This window comes from Pseudophryne corroboree, chromosome 6 (genome assembly GCF_028390025.1).
Source record: "Pseudophryne corroboree isolate aPseCor3 chromosome 6, aPseCor3.hap2, whole genome shotgun sequence".
NCBI lineage: Eukaryota > Metazoa > Chordata > Amphibia > Anura > Myobatrachidae > Pseudophryne > Pseudophryne corroboree.
The window spans coordinates 24,246,715-24,270,402 of NC_086449.1; the positions used below are offsets into that span (position 1 = coordinate 24,246,715).

A 23,688-nucleotide genomic window follows, 5' to 3' on the forward strand; every position below is an offset into this window, starting at 1 on the left:
GCCTCAGCATGACGCTGGGACCTTACAAGCGGACTCAGGGGCGGTGGGGGGTCGCCTCAAGAATTTCAGCGCACAGTGGGCTCACTCGCAGGTGGACCCCTGGATCCTGCAGGTAGTATCTCAGGGTTACAGGTTGGAATTCGAGAAGTCTCCCCCTCGCCGGTTCCTAAAATCTGCTTTGCCAACGTCTCCCTCAGACAGGGCGACGGTATTGGAAGCCATTCACAAGCTGTATTCTCAGCAGGTGATAATCAAGGTACCCCTTCTACAACAGGGAAAGGGGTATTACTCCACGCTATTTGTGGTACCGAAGCCGGACGGCTCGGTAAGACCTATTCTAAATCTGAAATCTCTGAACCTGTACATACAAAAATTCAAGTTCAAGATGGAGTCACTCAGAGCAGTGATAGCGAATCTGGAAGAAGGGGATTTTATGGTGTCCTTGGACATCAAGGATGCTTACCTTCATGTCCCAATTTGCCCTTCACACCAAGGGTACCTCAGGTTCGTGGTACAAAACTGTCATTATCAGTTTCAGACGCTGCCGTTTGGATTGTCCACGGCACCCAGGGTCTTTACCAAGGTAATGGCCGAAATAATGATCCTTCTTCGAAGAGAAGGCGTATTAATTATCCCTTACTTGGACGATCTCCTGATAAGGGCAAGATCCAGAGAACAGCTGGAGGTCGGAGTAGCACTAACTCAAGTAGTGCTCCAACAGCACGGGTGGATTCTGAATTTTCCAAAATCCCAACTGATCCAGACGACACGTCTGCTGTTCCTAGGGATGATTCTGGACACTGTTCAGAAAAAGGTATTTCTTCCGGAGGAGAAAGCCAGGGAGTTATCCGAACTCGTCAGGAACCTCCTAAAACCAGGGACAGTCTGTGCATCAATGCACAAGAGTCCTGGGAAAAATGGTGGCTTCTTACGAAGCGATTCCATTCGGCAGAGTCCATTCACGAATTTTTCAGTGGGATCTGCTAGACAAATGGTCCGGATCGCATCTGCAGATGCATCAGCGGATAAAATTGTCGACAAGGACAAGGGTCTCTCTGCTATGGTGGTTGCAGAGTGCTCATCTGTTAGAGGGCCGCAGATTCGGCATACAGAACTGGGTCCTAGTGACCACGGATGCCAGCCTGAGAGGCTGGGGAGCGGTCACACAAGGAAGAAACTTCCAGGGCGTGTGGTCAAGCCTGGAAACGTCTCTTCACATAAATATACTGGAACTAAGAGCAATCTACAATGCTCTAAGCCTGGCAAAACCTCTGCTTCAGGGTCAGCCGGTGTTGATCCAGTCGGACAATATCACGGCAGTCGCCCACGTAAACAGACAGGGCGGCACAAGAAGCAGGAGGGCAATGGCAGAAGCTGCAAGGATTCTTCGCTGGGCGGAAAATCATGTGATAGCACTGTCAGCAGTGTTCACCACATGATTGTAGTCCATTGGGAAAGACCAATGGTGGACATGATGGCGTCCCGCCTCAACAAAAAACTGGACAGGTATTGCGCCAGGTCAAGAGACCCTCAGGCAATAGCTGTGGACGCTCTGGTAACACCATGGGTGTACCAGTCAGTGTATGTGTTCCCCCTCTGCCTCTCATACCCAAGGTACTGAGAATTATACGGCAAAGGGGAGTAAGAACGATACTAGTGGCTCCGGACTGGCCAAGAAGGACTTGGTACCCGGAACTTCAGGAGATGCTCACGGAAGATCCGTGGCCTCTACCTCTAAGAAGGGATCTGCTTCAGCAGAGACCGTGTCTATTCCAAGACTTACCGCGGCTGCGTTTGACGGCATGGCGGTTGAACGCCGGATCCTAAGGGAAAAAGGCATTCCGGAAGAGGTCATCCCTACCCTGGTCAAAGCCAGGAAGGAGGTGACTGCACAACATTATCACCGCATTTGGAGAAAATATGTTGCGTGGTGTGAGGCCAGGAAGGCCTCGACAGAGGAATTTCAACTGGGTCGATTCCTACATTTCCTGCAAACAGGATTATCTATGGGCCTCAAATTAGGGTCCATTAAGGTTCAAATTTCGGCCTTGTCGATTTTCTTCCAGAAAGAATTGGCTTCAGTTCCTGAAGTCCAGACTTTTGTAAAAGGAGTACTACATATACAGCCCCCGGTTGTGCCCCCAGTGGCACCGTGGGATCTCAATGTAGTTTTGGATTTTCTCAAATCCCATTGGTTTGAGCCACTCAAATCGGTAGATTTGAAATATCTTACATGGAAAGTAACCATGCTACTGGCCCTGGCTTCAGCCAGGAGAGTGTCAGAATTGGCGGCTTTATCGTATAAAAGCCCATATCTGATTTTCCATTCGGACAGGGCAGAATTGAGGACACGTCCTCATTTTCTGCCTAAGGTGGTATCAGCGTTTCACCTGAACCAGCCTATTGTGGTGCCTGCGGCTACTAGCGATTTGGAGGATTCCAAGTTGCTGGACGTTGTCAGAGCATTGAAAATATATATTTCAAGGACGGCTGGAGTCAGAAAATCTGACTCGCTGTTTATACTGTATGCACCCAACAAGCTGGGTGCTCCTGCTTCTAAGCAGACTATTGCTCGTTTGATTTGTAATACAATTCAGCTTGCACATTCTGTGGCAGGCCTGCCACAGCCAAAATCTGTCAATGCCCATTCCACAAGGAAGGTGGGCTCATCCTGGGCGGCTGCCCGAGGGGTCTCGGCATTACAACTTTGCCGAGCAGCTACGTGGTCAGGGGAGAACACGTTTGTAAAATTCTACAAATTTGATACCCTGGCTAAGGAGGACCTGGAGTTCTCTCATTCGGTGCTGCAGAGTCATCCGCACTCTCCCGCCCGTTTGGGAGCTTTGGTATAATCCCCATGGTCCTGACGGAGTCCCCAGCATCCACTAGGACGTCAGAGAAAATAAGAATTTACTCACCGGTAATTCTATTTCTCGTAGTCCGTAGTGGATGCTGGGCGCCCATCCCAAGTGCGGATTGTCTGCAATACTTGTACATAGTTATTGTTACAAAAAAATCGGGTTGTTTATTGTTGTGAGCCATCTTTTCAGAGGCTCCTACGTTTGTCATACTGTTAACTGGGTTCAGATCACAAGTTGTACGGTGTGATTGGTGTGGCTGGTATGAGTCTTACCCGGGATTCAAAATCCTTCCTTATTGTGTACGCTCGTCCGGGCACAGTATCCTAACTGAGGCTTGGAGGAGGGTCATAGGGGGAGGAGCCAGTACACACCACCTAGTGGTCAAACTTTTAAATTTTGTGCCCTGTCTCCTGCGGAGCCGCTATTCCCCATGGTCCTGACGGAGTCCCCAGCATCCACTACGGACTACGAGAAATAGAATTACCGGTGAGTAAATTCTTATTTTTGCTTGTATCAAGCTATCATTACTCCATAACAATACTGCTGATACTCTTGTCAGACCATCATATTACACTCATTTCCACAACCCCCACCTACTTATAACTTGTTACATAGCGCTGCATATTATCACTTAATCTGCATTAAACCAAATATTTATGATCCACAACCCCTTGTACTGGTCATTGCTAATTTGGTCCTTCTTGGGCCTCCTATTCCACATGAGCCTTCCTTTCTCCATCTCCATGTAACACTTTTATTCCACACTCCACGTAGGGGGAGATGTATCAAACCTTGTAAATAGAACAATTGGAGAAGATGCCCAATCCGATGCTGTCATTTTATATAATGTTATACGTAAAGGAGAGAATATGATTGGTGTCTATGGGCAACTTCACCACTTGTCTGCTTTAGGTTTGATACATCTCCCCCATAGTTCCTTCTATTAATCCATGGAACCACTTCTGATACTTCATTCTCATCATAAACTGTTCTATTACTCCTTACTAACCCGTACTGTTGCTCCATACTCTTCATAATCCTTCCTATTCTACTTTACACTGTATAATCCCGTCCTGCTGCTCCTCTGCCCGCCTAAAGCCATCTTCTGTTCCTCAGCCTGCCAGCTTCTTCTCTGTCTGTGTAAACCCGTCTGCTGCTCGTCTGCCAGCGTAAGCCTGCCTACTGCTCCTCTTCCTGCCTAAGCCCAACTGCTGCGTCTCTGCCCGCCTAAATCCGCCTGCTGCTCCTCGGCCGGTCAGCTTCTTCTCTGCACGCGTAGGGCCACCTGCTGCTCCTATGCCTGCCTAATCCCACCTGCTGACCTGCCTACTGCTCCTCTGCCCTCGTTATCTCGCCTGCTGCTCCTCTGCCCTCGTTATCTCGCCTGCTGCTCCTCTGTCCTCGTTATCTCGCCTGCTGCTCCTCTGCCCTCGTTATCTCACCTGCTGCTCCTCTGCCCTCGTTATCCCGCCTGCTGCTCCTCTGCCCTCGTTATCCCGCCTGCTGCTCCTCTGCCCTCGTTATCCCGCCTGCTGCTCCTCTGCCCTCGTTATCCCGCCTGCTGCTCCTCTGCCCTCGTTATCCCACCTGCTGCTCCTCCGCCCTCGTTATCCCACCTGCTGCTCCTCCGCCCTCGTTATCCCACCTGCTGCTTCTCTGCCCTCGTTATCCCGCCTGCTGCTCCTCTGCCCTCGTTATCCCGCCTACTGCTCCTCTGCCCTCGTTATCCCGCCTGCTGCTCCTCTGCCCTCGTTATCCCACCTGCTGCTCCTCTGCCCTCGTTATCCCACCTGCTGCTCCTCCGCCCTCGTTATCCCACCTGCTGCTCCTCAGCCCTCGTTATCCCGCCTGCTGCTCCTCTGCCCTCGTTATCCCGCCTGCTGCTCCTCTGTCCTCTTTATACCGCCTGCTTCCACTCTGCCCTCGTTATCCCGCCTGCTGCTCCTCTGTCCTCGTTATCTCACCTGCTTCCACTCTGCCCTCGTTATCTCGCCTGCTGCTCCTCTGTCCTCGTTATCCCACCTGCTGCTCCTCTGCCCTCGTTATCCCGCCTGCTGCTCCTCTGCCCTCGTTATCCCGCCTGCTGCTCCTCTGCCCTCGTTATCCCGCCTGCTGCTCCTCTGCCCTCGTTATCCCGCCTGCTGCTCCTCTGCCCTCGTTATCCCGCCTGCTGCTCCTCTGCCCTCGTTATCCCGCCTGCTGCTCCTCTGTCCTCGTTATCTCGCCTGCTGCTCCTCTGTCCTCGTTATCCCGCCTGCTGCTCCTCTGCCCTCGTTATCCCGCCTGCTGCTCCTCTGCCCTCGTTATCCCGCCTGCTGTTCCTCCGCCCTCGTTATCCAGCCTGCTGCTCCTCCGCCCTCGTTATCCCGCCTGCTGCTCCTCCGCCCTCGTTATCCCGCCTGCTGCTCCTCTGCCCTCGTTATCCCGCCTGCCGCTCCTCTTACCTCGTTATCCCGCCTACTGCTCCTCTGCCCGCCTCCGACTGTCTTCTACTCCTTTGCCCGTCTAAGCCCACCTGCTGCTCCTCAGTCTGCATTAGTCTGCCTATTGCATCTACACCCTCCTGTGGCTTCTTATTCCCCTATAATGCTCCTAGTCCTCCACGTAACACTCCCTATATCTCCTCCTTTTCTCTGATATCTTTTTCTTTTGCTGTCTGTCTCTCGCTGCTCCTTACTTTAAGGTGGCCTCCTGCTGTCTCTCAGCAGGATGGATCCCCAGCTGATGACATTTCTCCTGAAGAGCCTGCAATGACGTCTCAGATATGGCTGGGCAAAGACTACAGCAACCTTATTCTCAAAGACTGGGTCCAGCTGGAGAAACCGTTTGAGGGTAAGAGACCGAAACATACCAACCTTCTATTCTTACCAGTGTGTCACCCTGCAGGGGGAGGGGCAGGCTCATAGCTCCCTACTGTCTGTGTCACCCTGCAGGGAGAGGGGCAGGCTCATAGCTCCCCTTCTGTCTGTGTCACCCTGCAGGGGGAGGGACAGGCTCATAGCTCCCTTCTGTCTGTGTCACCCTGTAGGGGGGAGGGACAGGCTCATAGCTCCCCTTCTGTCTGTGTCACCCTGCAGGGGGAGGGACAGGATTATAGCTCCCTTCTGTCTGTGTCACCCTGTAGGGGGAGGGACAGGCTCATAGCTCCCTACTGTCTGTGTCACCCTGCAGGGGGAGGGACAGGCTCATAGCTCCCTACTGTCTGTGTCACCCTACAGGGGGAGGGACAGGCTCGTAGCTCTGTTGGCATTCATTACACCCTATTCTTGCCATATTCCACCAGCTGTGCACCCCTCTGCTTTTCCTGAGCCTCCTCAGCATATGCAGCTCCCACTACACCTCCAGAACCACTAGGCACCGGCAGTGCGAGCTGTCTCCGCTATGTTATTCCTGTGTGTTATAGATTTCATCGACCGGATGCAAAATCCCAGAATGCCGTGGAGAGATGTAGGAGCCGTGATCCACGGTAAAGCTGCTAGAGACGCCTCTCGACACTTCATCCAGAGATGGAACTTCACTAAGGTGAGTAGCAGACCGGATAGCAGAGGCGGACGGCTGCGGCAAGGGCGCAGGGACCGACTGTGCAGCCGCTGCCTTCAAAGCTCTATTTCTTATGGGCTGGATTCGGGAATGGTCTTCTGTGGACAAGAGTTGCAGAATTGCCATCCGCTGTGCTTGCCGCGGGTGTAGTATGGTATGCCGGCGGCTGGACTCCCGGCGACCAGCATACTGGCGCCTGAACCCCGACCGCCGGAATACCGACACTGTGGCGAGCGCAAAGGAGCCCCTTGCGGGCTCGCTGCGCTCGCCACGCTGCGGGCACGGTGGCACGCTATTTTATTCTCCCTCCAGGGGGGTCGTGGACCCCCACTAGGGAGAATAGATGTCGGTATGCCGGGTGTCGGGATTCCGGCGCCGGTATACTGTGCGCCGAGATCCTGACATTCGGCATACTGAAGACCACCCCTTGCCGCGAGTGACCTCTTTCCGCCTACCCTACTATATTACAGACCACCAAGAGCAAATATAAAGGTCCGGCGTTCCCGTATTTACTTCCGAAATCCCTCAGCACAGCAGAGCGACATACCTACACGGTGCCAGGATGTCACAGCGCCACGGTGCAGGTGAGGCCGTGTGTCTGGTTCCTGAATGTGTGTGGTCACAGGTGATGCTATGTAGTGGAATAGCAGTGGACAGCGCAGCAGCGTAAGAGCAGTGTTAGCGGTATTTGTGTAGCGCAGCGTGATCTTATATTTCTGTGTCAGAGAGTTGGGTCTTTAGTGAGAGCTGAGTGGTTTCAGGGATTACAGAGCGGTAAACAGATGTTAATGAGAGCTGTACATGTGCTGTATGTGTCCAAGAATAGCAGAGTCCGATGTGTAGTGAGCGCTAAGGGTGCTGGATGTGTCCAGGAATAGCAGAGGAATGGTGGTGTAGTGAGAGCTAAGGGTGGCGGACGTGTCTAGGAATAGCAGAGAGATGAAGGTGTAGCGAGTGCTAGGGTGTGCCGGACGTGTCTAGGAATAGCAGAGTCGGAGGTGTAGTGAGAGCTAGGGGTGCCGGACGTGTCTAGGAATAGCAGAGAGTCGGAGGTGTAGTGAGAGCTAGATGTGTGTGAGATGTGTTATGGAATGGCAGAGAGCTGGAGGTGTAGTAGTAGCTGTGCATGCTAAATGGCATCAGAAATAGCGCAGAGATGGGGGTGTAGTAGATATGGATAGCAGAGAGATGGAGGTGTAGTAGAGCTGAATGGCATCAGGAATAGGAGAGGGATGGGGGTGTAGTAGCGCTTAATGGCATGAGGCATAGCAGAGAGTTGGGGGTGTAGTAGAGGTTAATGGCATGAGAAATAGCAGAGAGATGGGGGTGTAGTAGAGCTTAATGGCATGAGGAATAGCAGAGAGATGGGGGTGTAATAGAGCTGAATGGCATCAGAAATAACAGAAATGGGGCTGAATGACAGGAATAGCAGAGAGCTGGAGGTGTAGTAGAACGGAGTGGCTCCAGGAATAGCAGAGAGCTGGAGGTGTAGTAGAGCTGAATAGCATCAGGAATAGCAGAAAGATAGGGGTGTACTAGAGCTGAATAGCATCAGGAATAGCAGAGCGATGGTGGTGTAGTAGAGTAAATGACATCAGGAATAGTAAAGCGATGGAGGTATAGTAGAGCTGAATGACAGGAATAGCAGAGAGCTGGAGGTGTAGTAGAGCTGAATGGCATCAGGAATAGAAGTGAGATAGGGGTGTAGTAGAGCTGAATGGCATCAGGAATAGCAGAGTGATGGAGGTGTAGTAGAGCTTAGTGGCATGAGGAATAGCAGAGAGATGGAGGTGTAGTAGAGCTGAGTGGCATGAGGAATAGTAGAGAGCTGGCGGTGTCGTAGAGCTTAATGACATCAGGAATAGCAGAGAGCTGGAGGTGTAGTAGAGCTGAATGACATCAGGAGTAGCAGAGAGATGGAGGTGTAGTAGAGCTGAATGATATCAGGAATAGTAGAGAGATGGAGAAGTGTAGTAGAGCTGAATGGAATCAGGAATAGCAGAGAATGGAGGTGTAGTAGAGCTTAATGGAATCAGGAATAGTAGAGAGATGGAGGTGTAGTAGAGCTGAATGACATCAGGAATAGTAGAGTGATGGAGGTGTAGTAGAGCTGAATGACATCAGGAATAGTAGAGTGATGGAGGTGTAGTAGAGCTGAATGACAGGAATAGCAGAGAGCTGGAGGTGTAGTAGAACGGAGTGGCTCCAGGAATAGTAGAGAGCTGGAGGTGTAGTAGAGCTGAATGGCATCAGGAATAGCAGAAAGATAGGGGTGTACTAGAGCTTAATAGTATCAGGAATAGCAGAGCGATGGAGGTGTAGTAGAGTAAATGACATCAGGAATAGTAAAGCGATGGAGGTGTAGTAGAGCTGAATGACATCAGGAGTAGCAGAGAGATGGAGGTATAGTAGAGCTGAATGACAGGAATAGCAGAGAGCTGGAGGTGTAGTAGAGCCTAATGGCATCAGGAATAGAAGTGAGATAGGAGTGTAGTAGAGCTGAATGGCATCAGGAATAGCAGAGTGATGGAGGTGTAGTAGAGCTGAGTGGCATGAGGAATAGCAGAGAGATGAAGGTGTAGTAGAGCTGAATGACATCAGGAGTAGCAGAGAGATGGAGGTGTATTAGAGCTGAGTGGCATGAGGAATAGCAGAGAGATAGAGGTGTAGTAGAGGTGAATGGAATCAGGAATAGTAGAGAGATGGAGGTGTAGTAGAGCTGAATGACATCAGGAATAGTAGAGAGATGGAGGTGTAGTAGAGGTGAATAGCACCAGGAATAGCAGAGAGATGGAGGTGTAGTAGAGCTGAAATACATCAGGAATAGCAGAGAGATGGAGGTGTAGTAGAGGTGAATGGCACCAGGAATAGCAGAGAGATGGAGGTGTAGTAGAGGTGAATGGCACCAGGAATAGCAGAGAGATGGAGGTGTAGTAGAAGTAAATGGCACCAGGAATAGCAGAGATGGAGGTGTAGTAGAGGTGAATGGCACCAGGAATAGCAGAGAGATGTAGGTGTAGTAGAGGTGAATGGCACCAGGAATAGCAGAGATGGAGGTGTAGTAGAGGTGAATGGCACCAGGAATAGCAGAGAGATGGAGGTGTAGTAGAAGTAAATGGCACCAGGAATAGCAGAGAGATGGAGGTGTAGTAGAGCTGAATAGCATAGAGATGGAGGTGTAGTAGAGGTGATTGGCACCAGGAATAGCAGAGAGCTGGAGGTGTAGTAGAGGTGAATGGAATCAGGAATAGTAGAGAGATGGAGGTGTAGTAGAGCTGAATGACATCAGGAATAGTGGATAGATGGAGGTGTAGTAGAGCTGAATGACATCAGGTGTAGTAGAGGTGATTGGCACCAGGAATAGTAGAGAGATGGAGGTGTAGTAGAGGTGAATAGCACCAGGAATAGCAAAGAGATGGAGGTGTAGTAGGGCTGAATGACATCAGGAATAGCAGAGAGATGGAGGTGTAGTAGAGGTGAATGGCACCAGGAATAGCAGAGAGATGGAGGTGTAGTAGAGGTGAATGGCACCAGGAATAGCAGAGAGATGGAGGTGTAGTAGAAGTAAATGGCACCAGGAATAGCAGAGAGATGGAGGTGTAGTAGAGGTGAATGGCACCAGGAATAGTAGAGAGATGGAGAAGTGTAGTAGAGGTGAATGGCACCAGGAATAGCAGAGAGATGTAGGTGTAGTAGAGGTGAATGGCACCAGGAATAGCAGAGATGGAGGTGTAGTAGAGGTGAATGGCACCAGGAATAGCAGAGAGATGGAGGTGTAGTAGAAGTAAATGGCACCAGGAATAGCAGAGAGATGGAGGTGTAGTAGAGCTGAATAGCATAGAGATGGAGGTGTAGTAGAGGTGAATGGCACCAGGAATAGCAGAGAGATGTAGGTGTAGTAGAGGTGAATGGCACCAGGAATAGCAGAGAGATGTAGGTGTAGTAGAGCTGAATGATATCAGGAGTAGCAGAGAGGTGGACGTGTAGTAGAGCTGAATGATATCAGGAGTAGCAGAGAAGTGGAGGTGTAGTAGAGCTGAATGACATCAGAAATAGTTGAAAGAAGGAGGTGTAGTAGAGGTGATTGGCACCAGGAATAGCAGAGAGATGGAGGTGTAGTAGAGGTGAATGGCACCAGGAATAGCAGAGAGATGTAGGTGTAGTAGAGGTGAATGGCACCAGGAATAGCAGAGAGATGGAGGTGTAGTAGAGCTGAATGATATCAGGAGTAGCAGAGAGGTGGACGTGTAGTAGAGCTGAATGATATCAGGAGTAGCAGAGAAGTGGAGGTGTAGAGCTGAATGACATCAGGAATAGTTGAAAGAAGGAGGTGTAGTAGAGGTGATTGGCACCAGGAATAGCAGAGAGATGGAGGTGTAGTAGAGGTGAATGGCAACAGGAATAGCAGAGAGATGGAGGTGTAGTAGAGGTGAATAGCACCAGGAATAGCAGAGAGATGGAGGTGTAGTAGAGGTGAATGGCTCCAGGAATAGCAAAGAGATGGAGGTGTAGTAGAGGTGAATGGCACCAGGAATAACAGAGAGATGGAGGTGTAGTAGAGGTGAATGGCACCAGGAATAGCAGAGAGATGGAGGTGTAGTAGAAGTAAATGGCACCAGGAATAGCAGAGAGATGGAGGTGTAGTAGAGGTGAATGGCACCAGGAATAGTAGAGAGATGGAGGTGTAGTAGAGGTGAATGGCACCAGGAATAGCAGAGAGATGGAGGTGTAGTAGAAGTAAATGGCACCAGGAATAGCAGAGAGATGGAGGTGTAGTAGAGCTGAATGGCACCAGGAATAGCATAGAGATGGAGGTGTAGTAGAGGTGAATGGCACCAGGAATAGCAGAGAGATGTAGGTGTAGTAGAGCTGAATGATATCAGGAGTAGCAGAGAGGTGGACGTGTAGTAGAGCTGAATGATATCAGGAGTAGCAGAGAAGTAGAGGTGTAGTAGAGCTGAATGACATCAGGAATAGTTGAAAGAAGGAGGTGTGGTAGAGGTGATTGGCACCAGGAATAGCAGAGAGATGGAGGTGTAGTAGAGGTGAATGGCACCAGGAATAGCAGAGAGATGTAGGTGTAGTAGAGGTGAATGGCACCAGGAATAGCAGAGAGATGGAGGTGTAGTAGAGCTGAATGATATCAGGAGTAGCAGAGAGGTGGACGTGTAGTAGAGCTGAATGACATCAGGAATAGTTGAAAGAAGGAGGTGTAGTAGAGGTGATTGGCACCAGGAATAGCAGAGAGATGGAGGTGTAGTAGAGGTGAATGGCAACAGGAATAGCAGAGAGATGGAGTTGTAGTAGAGGTGAATGGCACCAGGAATAGCAGAGAGATGGAGGTGTTGTAGAGGTGAATGGCTCCAGGAATAGCAAAGAGATGGAGGTGTAGTAGAGGTGAATGGCACCAGGAATAGCAGAGAGATGGAGGTGTAGTAGAGGTGAATGGCACCAGGAATAGCAGAGAGATGGAGGTGTAGTAGAGGTGAATGGCACCAGGAATAGCAGAGAGATGGAGGTGTAGTAGAGGTGAATGGCACCAGGAATAGCAGAGAGATGGAGGTGTAGTAGAGGTGAATGGCACCAGGAATAGCAGAGAGATGGAGGTGTAGTAGAGGTGAATGGCACCAGGAATAGCAGAGAGATGGAGGTGTAGTAGAGGTGAATGGCACCAGGAATAGCAGAGAGATGGAGGTATAGTAGAGGTGAATGGCACCAGGAATAGTAGAGAGCTGGCAGTGAGAGCTGCGTGTGCTAGCTGGGTATAACATTCGTGTGACCAGTAACTCTCCCCATTGCAGGTGCTGCGGTCGGTGGACGGCTGGTCAGCCGGGTGTAATGAGTGCTCTATCCTCAATGCCTATCTACACTGCATATCCCAGGCAGAACACTATGTGTACATAGAGGTGAGGATGCTGCTACTCGCTGCCGACGGGCGTTACACAGCGTGTGGTTGTGTGACCGACCTCCATACCCCACACCATATGCTACTGTATGCTTTATATACACCTTATCAATTCAGTCACTTAAACCAATGACACCCTTCAATCAGAGACGTGGAGGGGGACGGAGGTGGTAGGGGGGGGAGGGGAGGGAACCGTAGGTTGCAGACAGGAGAGAAGTGTTCCCCGTACCAGCCTTACCCTCCCTAATAAATGACTCCTTATATATTATACTACACTAGAGTTTGTGGTCATTCTCTGGGATTGATGTAATCTGTGCCGCGCAGTCAGGAGCTGCCTCCATATTCCATGCTATTTGCATACATGAGACACCGCCGTCCAGAGCCGAAACCATTATCCCCTGCGTGCGACTCTAACCAGCACAAAGACACGGGCAGGAACGGAGGCGCCCAGGTGTGTTTCCCATCCCGCGGTCCTGGCACGGGGCTGTGTACTGGTCATAGCCGCTGGAATGTTCCCTGCTGGCCCACGTGGTGAGAGGAGGGTGCACGGTAGGAGGACGCCATACGCCGGTAGCGGTGAGCCTGTAACCCGTGTTATGTGACCTGTAGGCGCTCGGGGTCCTAGAAGTTCACTAAACCTGAAAAACAAGTTGTGCGGTACATAAATCTGCTGATAAGCAAATGTGTACACACACACACACACACACACACACACACACTGTCAGTGTCTATGTATATCATTGTCAAACCAATTATTTATTTAGGAAGTCACCTGCTCCCGTGAGTCACCGCCCCCGCCTGTCAGCACTTGCTGCGCAGTCCACACCGGGGCACAGTGTTTGCTTTAGCTCTCGGCCATGTAAGCTGCATTGCATTGTAACAAAGCGTTTCCCTGGGACTTTCACTACTGCAAATCCCACTGACGCCTACACATGAGAATGGGAGAATGATGATGTATACAGCACACTGAGAGGCCGAATTATTATAGCTACGGTCTCCCTGTCCTCCCCCTGCCATCTGCACGGTGCAACTGAACGTATGATTTGTCCATATGACCCCTTTCCAATAATTTGCTACCCAATTGCCATGTTCTGAGCAGATTGAGGCCGTTCGCTGCAGACGGCGGAGGCGTGCGGGCAGATCTCCTGGTTCTGTAGCCCACACGGTGTAACTGCTTGTCTGCCCTAGTCCAGGTTATCCGTAATGCCGTGGCCTGTGGCCCATCTGTGGGACTGAACAAGTCTGCCCGCTCTCCGTTCCGCTCGAGTATCTAGCGGACGATTGCAACCGCAGCCCTTGCGCTCAGACGCAGATGTTTGCTTGTAGATGCTTGCGCAGATCTCGTCGTCTTCCCATTATTTCACGAGTGAGATGAGACAGGGCGCGGTGTGTAATAATATCTGCGGGCGGGTAGAGGGGATGCGAGCGTTGGTAAGATCCAGGGGAACTATGATCCTCATATACCGTGCAATCTGCTCTCTCGTTCCAGAACCAGTTTTTCATCAGCTCCACAGATGGACGAACCGTCCAGAACACTATCGCGGAAGCGATTGTAGAGCGGATCTCCCGAGCGCACAAGTGAGAGAGGGGAAGGGGGGGTGGATACTCAGGCCGCGGCCTACCGGCTGTGCACGCACCTGGGTTACGGGTGGGACTAGCCGGTGGTTAGTATTGGATAGTGTCTGGGGCTTTGGGGTGCCCAGGTCTGTCTGTCTGGGGTGTGGTATGTCAGGCTGGTATTATGTAATGACCGTCTACTATCTATTTATACAGGGAGAATGCAAATTTCCGGGTCTTCATTGTGATCCCTCTGCTACCGGGATTCGAGGGGAATATTGAAATGGGGGGAGGAAACTCCATCCAGGCTATATTGCACTACACGTACAGGTAACCACGGGCTGGTCTCTATCTGTATGGTGGGTACCGTGTGATGCATGCGATCAGTTTCCCGCTATGTTGAGGTGTGTGGCGGAATGAGTAGGAGGGGTTATCTGGGACTCGTGTTCCCGGAACTATTCCAGCCAGTTATGTACACCAGTCCAGGGAGGAGAGGATCACCACCCATGGGCCAGAGTACCCTCAGACACACAGGCCCACCAGCAGAGTGGGGGTACTCGGGCCCATCCATAGAGCAGTGTCTGGCCATTCTGACTGATAGGTCTTATATCTCCTCACTCAGGACCGTGTAGTGAATCCTTGGAAAGACGCATCTCCAGGAAGACGATGTTATTGGGTTTGGTGCGTAACTATTTTCCTCTTCTCTTACAGTTCCATTTGTCGTGGAGACAGTTCTATCATCTCTCGCCTGAAGGAGGAAAGTAAGTGTGGTTGGGGGAGAGCGGGGTGGGGACATTACACTCGGAGGGTGGTGGATGTATTGGTTGATGAGGAGCCGACATTCAGCCAATCAAGGCACACCGCCGCTGCGACATGATGCAAGATAGGCCTCAACCCTGTCGTAGGTCCTCATTTTGCTGCACATTGATGAATAGAAGTTTTTAGGCCAGAAAGTGGCTCATTGTGTCATAGGTGACTTTGCGAAGAAGATGGAGAGGGTTCGGTATTGTCGCATAGCTCAGTCCAGTGTGTTTCTCCCCCTTCCTCTCTTGTAGTGGGCGACAACTGGCGCCGGCACCTCTCGGTGTGCGGTCTGCGGACGTACGGGAACATGCCTGATGGCTCTCTGGTCACAGAGCTGGTCTACATACATAGCAAGATGCTGATTGTGGATGACAGAACTGTTATAATTGGTATGTTCTGTGGGAAGAGATGATATGCGTGGTACATGGGCCGCTAAGACTGGCCGCATTTGTAATGTGTAGCTGGTATGCCGTCCTGCAGTGTGTGTGTGACAGGCTCCATTTTGTTCCTTACTCGAGGTTCGGCTAACATCAATGACCGGAGCATGCTAGGAAAGCGGGACAGTGAGCTGGCTGTTATGGTGGAAGATACAGAGTTTGTGCAGTCTGTGATGGATGAGAAGCCGTACCAGGCCGGAAAGTTCTCACTCAGCCTCCGCATGGACTGCTTCAAGTGAGATATCACCGGCGTCTTTACCTTATACTACAGTATCACCCATATCCTCCCCACACACTCCTAAACCATCACTGCTTCTCATACCTGCTACCTCCACCACACACACCATCACCAAGTCTCATACCCACCTCCTCCACCTCACACACCATCACCAGCTCTCATTCCCACCTCACACACCATCACTGCCTCTCATACCCACCAGTTCCACCTCACACACCATCACCAACTCTCATACCCACCTCCTCCACCTCACACACCATCACCAACTCTCATACCCACCTCACACACCATCACCAGCTCTCATACTCACCTCCTCCACCTCACACACCATCACTAGCTCTCATACCCACCTCCTCCACCTCACACACCATCACTAGCTCTCATACCCACCTCCTCCACCTCACACACCATCACTGCCTCTCATACCCACCACTTCCACCTCACACACCATCACCGCCTCTCATACCCACCTTCTCCACCTCACACACCATCACCAGCTCTCATACCCACCTCCTTCACCTCACACACCATCACCAGCTCTCATACCCACCTCCTCCACCTCACACACCATCACCAGCTCTCATACCTGCTTCCTCCACCTCACACACCATCACCAGCTCTCATACCTACCTCCTCCACCTCACACACTATCACTGCCTCTCATACCCACCACCTCCACCTCACACACCATCACTAGCTCTCATACCCACCTCCTCCATCTCACACACCATCACCAGCTCTCATACCTACCTCCTCCACCTCACACACCATCACCAGCTCTCATACCCACCTCCTCCACCTCACACACCATCACCATCTCTCATACCTACCTCCTCCACCTCACACACCATCGCCGGTTCTTATACTCGCTTCCTCCACCTCACACACCATCATCAGCTCTCATAGCCGCCTCCTCCTCCTTCCACATCATCACCAGCTCTCATACCCACCTCCTCCACCTCACACACCATCACCAGCTCTCATACCCACCTCCTCCACCTCACACACCATCACCAGCTCTCATACCCACCTCCTTCACCTCACACACCATCACCAACTCTCATACCCACCTCCACCACCTCACACACCATCACTAGCTCTCATACCCATTTCCTCCACCTCACACACCATCACTAGCTCTCATACCCGCCTCCTCCTCCTTCCACACCATCACCAGCTCTCATACCCACCTCCTCCACCTCACACACCATCACCAACTCTCATACCCATCTCCTCCACCTCACATACCATCACTAGCTCTCATACCCACCTCCTCCACCTCACACTCCATCACCAGCTCTCATACATACCCCCTCCACCTCACACACCATCACCAGCTCTCATACCGACCTCCTTCACCTCACACACCATCACCAACTCTCATACCCACCTCCACCACCTCACACACCATCACTAGCTCTCATACCCATTTCCTCCACCTCACACACCATCACTAGCTCTCATACCCACCTCCTCCACCTCACACACCATCACCAGCTCTCATACACACCCCCTCCACCTCACACACCATCACCAGCTCTCATACCCACCTCCTTCACCTCACACACCATCACCAACTCTCATACCCACCTCCACCACCTCACACACCATCACTAGCTCTCATACCCATTTCCTCCACCTCACACACCATCACCAGCTCTCATACCCACCTCACACACCATCACCAGCTCTCATACTCGCTTCCTCCACCTCACACACCATCACCAGCTCTCATACCCACCTCCTCCACCTCACACACCATCACCAGCTCTCATACACACCCCCTCCACCTCACACACCATCACCAGCTCTCATACCCACCTCCTTCACCTCACACACCATCACCAACTCTCATACCCACCTCCACCACCTCACACACCATCACTAGCTCTCATACCCATTTCCTCCACCTCACACACCATCACTAGCTCTCATACCCACCTCCTCCACCTCACACACCATCACCAGCTCTCATACCCACCTCCTCCACCTCACACACCATCACCAGCTCTCATACCCACCTCCTTCACCTCACACACCATCACCAACTCTCATACCCACCTCCACCACCTCACACACCATCACTAGCTCTCATACCCATTTCCTCCACCTCACACACCATCACTAGCTCTCATACCCACCTCCTCCACCTCACACACCATCACCAACTCTCATACCCATCTCCTCCACTTCACATACCATCACTAGCTCTCATACCCACCTCCTCCACCTCACACACCATCACCAGCTCTCATACACACCCCCTCCACCTCACACACCATCACCAGCTCTCATACCCACCTCCTTCACCTCACACACCATCACCAACTCTCATACCCACCTCCACCACCTCACACACCATCACTAGCTCTCATACCCATTTCCTCCACTTCACACACCATCACTAGCTCTCATACCCACCTCCTCCACCTCACACACCATCACCAACTCTCATACCCATCTCCTCCACCTCACATACCATCACTAGCTCTCATACCCACCTCCTCCACCTCACACACCATCACCAGCTCTCATACACACCCCCTCCACCTCACACACCATCACCAGCTCTCATACCCACCTCCTTCACCTCACACACCATCACCAACTCTCATACCCACCTCCACCACCTCACACACCATCACTAGCTCTCATACCCATTTCCTCCACCTCACACACCATCACTAGCTCTCATACCCACCTCCTCCACCTCGCACACCATCACCAGCTCTCATACCCACCTCCTCCACCTCACACACCATCACCAGCTCTCATACCCACCTCCTCCACCTCACACACCATCACCAGCTCTCATACCCATTTCCTCCACCTCACACACCATCACCACCTCTCATACCCACCTCCTCCACCTCACACACCATTACCGCCTCTCATACCCACCACTTCCACCTCACACACCATCACCGCCTCTCATACCCACCTTCTCCACCTCACACACCATCACCAGCTCTCATACCCACCTCACACACCATCACCAGCTCTCATACTCGCTTCCTCCACCTCACACACCATCACCAGCTCTCATACCCACCTCCTCCACCTCACACACCATCACCAGCTCTCATACCCACCTCCTCCACCTCACACACCATCACCAGCTCTCATACCCACCTCCTCCACCTCACACACCATCACCAGCTCTCATACCCACCTCCTCCACCTCACACACCATCACCAGCTCTCATACCCACCTCCTCCACCTCACACACCATCACCAGCTCTCATACCCACCTCCTCCACCTCACACACCATCACTAGCTCTCATACCCACCTCCTCCACCTCACACACCATCACCAGCTCTCATACCCACCTCCTCCACCTCACACACCATCACCAGCTCTCATACCCACCTCCTTCACCTCACACACCATCACCAACTCTCATACCCACCTCCACCACCTCACACACCATCACTAGCTCTCATACCCATTTCCTCCACCTCACACACCATCACTAGCTCTCATACCCATTTCCTCCACCTCACACACCATCACCGCCTCTCATACCCACCTCCTCCACCTCACACACCATCACCGCCTCTCATACCCACCTCCTCCACCTCACACACCATCACCGCCTCTCATACCCACCACTTCCACCTCACACACCATCACCGCCTCTCATACCCACCTTCTCCACCTCACACACCATCACCGCCTCTCATACCCACCTCCTCCACCTCACACACCATCACCGCCTCTCATACCCACCACTTCCACCTCACACACCATCACTGCCTCTCATACCCACCTCCTCCACCTCACACACCATCACTGCCTCTCATACCCACCTCCTCCACCTCACACACCATCAATGCCACTCTCATACCCACCTCCACCTCACACACTCCTACATCATCACTGCCTCTCATACCCAACTACTCCTGACACACTATCACTGCCTCCTGTTTCATTTCACACTAGCCCTCTCTCTGCATGTCTCGCTATTTTACCCGAATATCCCTGCACTCTCTCCCGTTACAGCACCGTTCTGGGCGCTAAGACACCTCCGTGTCTTAACGTCTCTGATCCAGTTTCTGATCAGTTCTTCAATGAAGTATGGAATCAGACGGCTCTAAACAACGCAGCTCTGTACGATCAGGTACGTGTAATGCAATGCATAACACCACCTATTCCGTGATGAGGACACACACCCCAGATACCCCAGAACAGGGTGGGGATTAGGCATTAGCAGCAGTTTTGTTGGAGGCGAGAAGGAACATGGGAAAAGAGAATGAATTTACAGTGGATGCAATCAGAGTATGGGGGAGTGGGGGAGGGTTTATCTTTCTCTGCGTGACATGTTTGTTTAAATTGTTAATGAGAGTGACTACAAAACATCTTCAGTTTTACTTCCATCCGCTAATTTTGTCTTGTCCTTTCCTCCCCCCTACTTTAAGGTGTTTCGCTGCCTCCCCACCAATGCTGTGCAGAATCACCGCGCACGCCAGGTGTATACCGCCGTTCCCCATTTGGCATGCACTGACCCCAACCTGTCCAGAGATATGCTAGCCAGGGTCAGGGGTCTGCTGGTGGAGTTCCCACTGCACTTCCTCTCCGAAGAGTGGCTTCTACCGCCCTTGAATTCCAAGGAAGGCGTTATACCAACAGAGGTCTGGACGTGACCCGCGAAATACACTAAGCGTCAGCTCATACCGCCATCTCTGATGTCCAGAATATAACGGTTATAGGACGTCTTCTGCCAGCTCTCCACTGCAAGCATTCCATGAGAAGTCACGTCACCTGCCGCGTATCCGACGCACATCCACACACTGTCCTGTCCGATCCCACATCTGTGTTCTGTGTGCACACTGTATCCTCTATTAATCACACACACACACTCTGTCCGTCTCTTGTGTACTGTATACACACACACACACACACACACACACACACACACACACTGTATCCACACACCCACACTGTATCCTGTATTAATCACACACACACACATTCTGTCTGTCTCTGTGTACTGTACACACACACACACACACACACACACACACACACACACACACTGTATCCACACACTGTCCTGTCCGATCCCACATCTGTGTACTGTGTGCACGCACTGTATCCTGTATTAATCACACTATCCTGTATTAATCACACACACATTCTGTCCGTCTCTTGTGTACTGTATAGACACACACACACACACACACACACACACACACACCCACACTGTATCCTGTATTAATCACACACAGGCATTCTGTCTGTCTCTGTGTACTGTATGCTCACCCACACTGTATCCACACACCCACACTGTATCCACAGACACACACAATCCACTTCTTTATCCCATTCATAGCCATACACTAATGCTTTGAGATCTCCTTCTCCTCTTTTCACCTCTCTCTTTCTCTTTTCCTACCTCCCGGTTACGCTTGCGATATGGACACGTGGCGTCGGCACAGCTGCAAATACAAAGTTTCTCTCTATTGTTCAATCCTTTCCTGCAGCTGGAGAACGGCGGGCGGTGGTGTTACGGAGGGTGAGAGGGCACTTTCTTTTTTCATTGCAGGAACAAATACCCCCAGAAAGTATATTCATCCAGCCGCCGCCCATCCTGGATCCCCGGATCTCCCTCTTCCCACTAATCTGCAGTGTTTACATAACCGCTGTGGTTTTTTTTTTACTATTAAAATTGTATTAACCTCATATTACGCTATAACGAGCTCACAATGCAATAAACACTAGTAGCGTCTTCCATCATAATTGTCTTCCAGAGATCTGTCTGTTGTGTTTTCAGCTTTAACACTAATAATTATTGATTTAAGTTATGGGAGTGACTGGAGTTTGTGATGCCAATAAACATTTTTATCTCTTTTACCCCTTCTATGCAATGTGGGTGGGGTGGGTGCTGTCGCCAGCTTCACCTCAACCTGTGGAGGCTTTATGTGCTGATCAGAGACGGATTAAGGGCCACATGGGACTGAAAATGATCACTGGCCTATTGTGAGAAAGGGAGGAGCTGTGACCAGTTCTGCGTGGGTGTGACCAGTGATGTGTGGGCGTGGTCAGTGTCGTGTGGGCGTGTACACCCCATACACTATCAGCTTCAATGTCTCCCTAAATACAGAAAAATTTGCTTCATTATCTGATGGAAATAGTGATTTAATACTTACGATTTATGGCCGACCAAGTGGCCAGCTGGGTGGCTGGTCACTATTATGCGGTCCTGATGATGGGCCTATATTTATGTGGAGGCCTGGAGCTATAATCCCATTCGTCCCATTGTTGATCTAGCCCTTGCACTGAACTTAAGTCTAAAAACCGTTCTGACCTTTACAAAGGTAGCGGAAAGCACTCACTCGAATTGTCCTCTATTTGCCAGGATCCTAAAATGAAGCCTGATTTTTACAGTTAGATAGAGGAGGCTTTATTTGCTGAAAGCCCTCTTCTGCCCTGACCCCATGTAAGGTAAATGAACTGTGCTTTTACTATGACTTCAGAAGCTTCAATAGGGCCACGGTGGTTTCAGGGAAATGCGCTTTACCTGGCAAGGTGTCACTTCCAGCTGAGACTACGATATCCGTCGTGGGGCTAGATTTACTAAGCAGTAGCTTTCATCATGTAGTCTGATCTGAAGTAATTTTAGCATCTTACGTTGGTTCCTTTTTCTCAGTGCCCACTTATCTCCACCTCCATAAGTAGCAGCTGCCGCCCCATTGCATAACGTTTGTTATATGGTGGACAGGTGGCGATACCGGTCTACTCACCACTAGAGGTGCCCATGGTCTGATCTTCTTTCATTGCTATGGTAATAAGAGCAGGGCAGGGGCCACCAGATTTGAGGCTACACATTCGTGGTCCACCCTCACAGAGGTAGTTACACCAATGGCCATCAAGCCTTATTAACATTTGTGGTGGTCTGTCAATAAAATGTTGCATTTCCTAGTACAGGCTGTGATCCAGTCCACTACCATATACAGTAGTAATCTCTGTGTTCTATGACCGCTAATACTTTTATATCCCAAGGTGGAACAGGATAGGCTATAAGCAGTAGAAGGGCCCATACTTTGATCTAATCTAGTCTCTGTCCTACAAGTAACATTTCAAATCCCCCCCCCCCTTTTACTATTATTATTACACTTTTTATTGGCGCCACAAGGGGTTCGTAGCACCATACAAAGAAAACGGACAGAACAGGGTAAAACAGAACATTATAGTAGCCAAAACAAACCGGACACAAATAACAACACCGCAGCCAGAAGGCGGCTAAAGTAAGGACACGACATCAACCATGATGGCAACATTAGTAATCTAAGCCGGCGGAATGGATGAACGGCTACAAGTGCATGGAATTCCAGAATATGGTCAGTGTGTGGGTGAGGACCCTTCTTCTAGGAGCTTACAATATTGGGGGAGGGGGAGACAAAAGACATGAGGCATGAGTAAGTCAATGGGGACATGAAGGTAGAGAGATAGCGATGGCTCGGGAAGGAGGAAGGTAGTGAGATTGAGATGGCCAGGGCAGGAGATGAGGCGAGGCACCAGGTGAATTGGTTATGAGCTAGATGGGTATGCTGTGATGAACAGGTGGGGGCTTTCTTTTTCATCCACTAGGGGTCACTGGAGTACTCTTGGGATATGGACGGCGTAGCAGAACAAAGGCACTGAATATTTAAATTTAGAACTCTCCACCCCTCCATATCCCAGAGTACCTCAGTGTACGAACCCAGTGTTTTTTCTGTGCTCAAAGCACTAACATCGGCTTGTGGGATTCCCACACTTGGATGGAAGATTTTATTAATTTTTCATTTTGACTTTTTTAATTTTTAATTTTACACTTAGCACATCCCTTCCCAGTTTCTGGAAAAACATGGGTCCGGGATGGTGCCGCTGCAAGGCAGCGCATGGCGTGTCGGTCCTCACAAAGAGCACCCTCACAGCCACAGGCAGCCCACTGTCTCCTGCAACAGCTGGACGGAGCTTACATAAAGAAGCCCCGTCACAGCCAGCAAGAAGTTATCAAAAGGAACAAGCTGGACGGAGCTTACAGAAGAAGCCCCGTCGCAGCCAGGAACAAGATGACTTGAAAGCTGGACGGAGCTTACACATAGAAGCCCCGTCGCAGCCTTGAATAGGAGAAAGGTAAGCTGGGGAACGGGGCGGTCAGCGCAGGCTGCCGCCCCGCTAGGTGGGTCACAGTGAATGCCGCTTCCACGCACCGCCCGCCACAGCGCCCAGCCGCTACGTCTGAGACTCGCTCCAGACGGCAGCGCTTCGTCCGCCCGTCCCAGCCGCTCCGTCCGGCCGACCAGCACATCCACCCGCAGACGCTCACTAACAGCGTTAACAGGGTGACAATCGGGCCGC

The 23,688-nt window shown here is 51.1% G+C and overlaps 1 protein-coding gene across 3 annotated transcripts in view; it reads left to right on the forward strand.

Annotated features, from left to right (window-relative positions):
- PLD2 (phospholipase D2) overlaps positions 1-21,084 on the forward strand; it is a 66,825-nt gene extending 45,741 nt beyond the window's left edge. For 2 of the 3 annotated variants that reach the window (XM_063930772.1, XM_063930771.1), the window contains exons 16-26: positions 5,567-5,693; positions 6,265-6,383; positions 6,872-6,985; positions 12,203-12,307; positions 13,796-13,884; positions 14,080-14,193; positions 14,575-14,624; positions 14,919-15,056; positions 15,186-15,339; positions 19,348-19,465; positions 19,764-21,084. In XM_063930772.1, the coding sequence (XP_063786842.1) occupies positions 5,567-5,693; positions 6,265-6,383; positions 6,872-6,985; positions 12,203-12,307; positions 13,796-13,884; positions 14,080-14,193; positions 14,575-14,624; positions 14,919-15,056; positions 15,186-15,339; positions 19,348-19,465; positions 19,764-19,988 (1,353 nt within the window). In that variant the 3' untranslated portion in view covers positions 19,989-21,084. The remainder of the gene's footprint in view (positions 1-5,566; positions 5,694-6,264; positions 6,384-6,871; positions 6,986-12,202; positions 12,308-13,795; positions 13,885-14,079; positions 14,194-14,574; positions 14,625-14,918; positions 15,057-15,185; positions 15,340-19,347; positions 19,466-19,763) is intronic. The other variant, XM_063930773.1, reaches the window with a different exon arrangement.
- Positions 21,085-23,688: the final 2,604 nt, after the last annotated feature.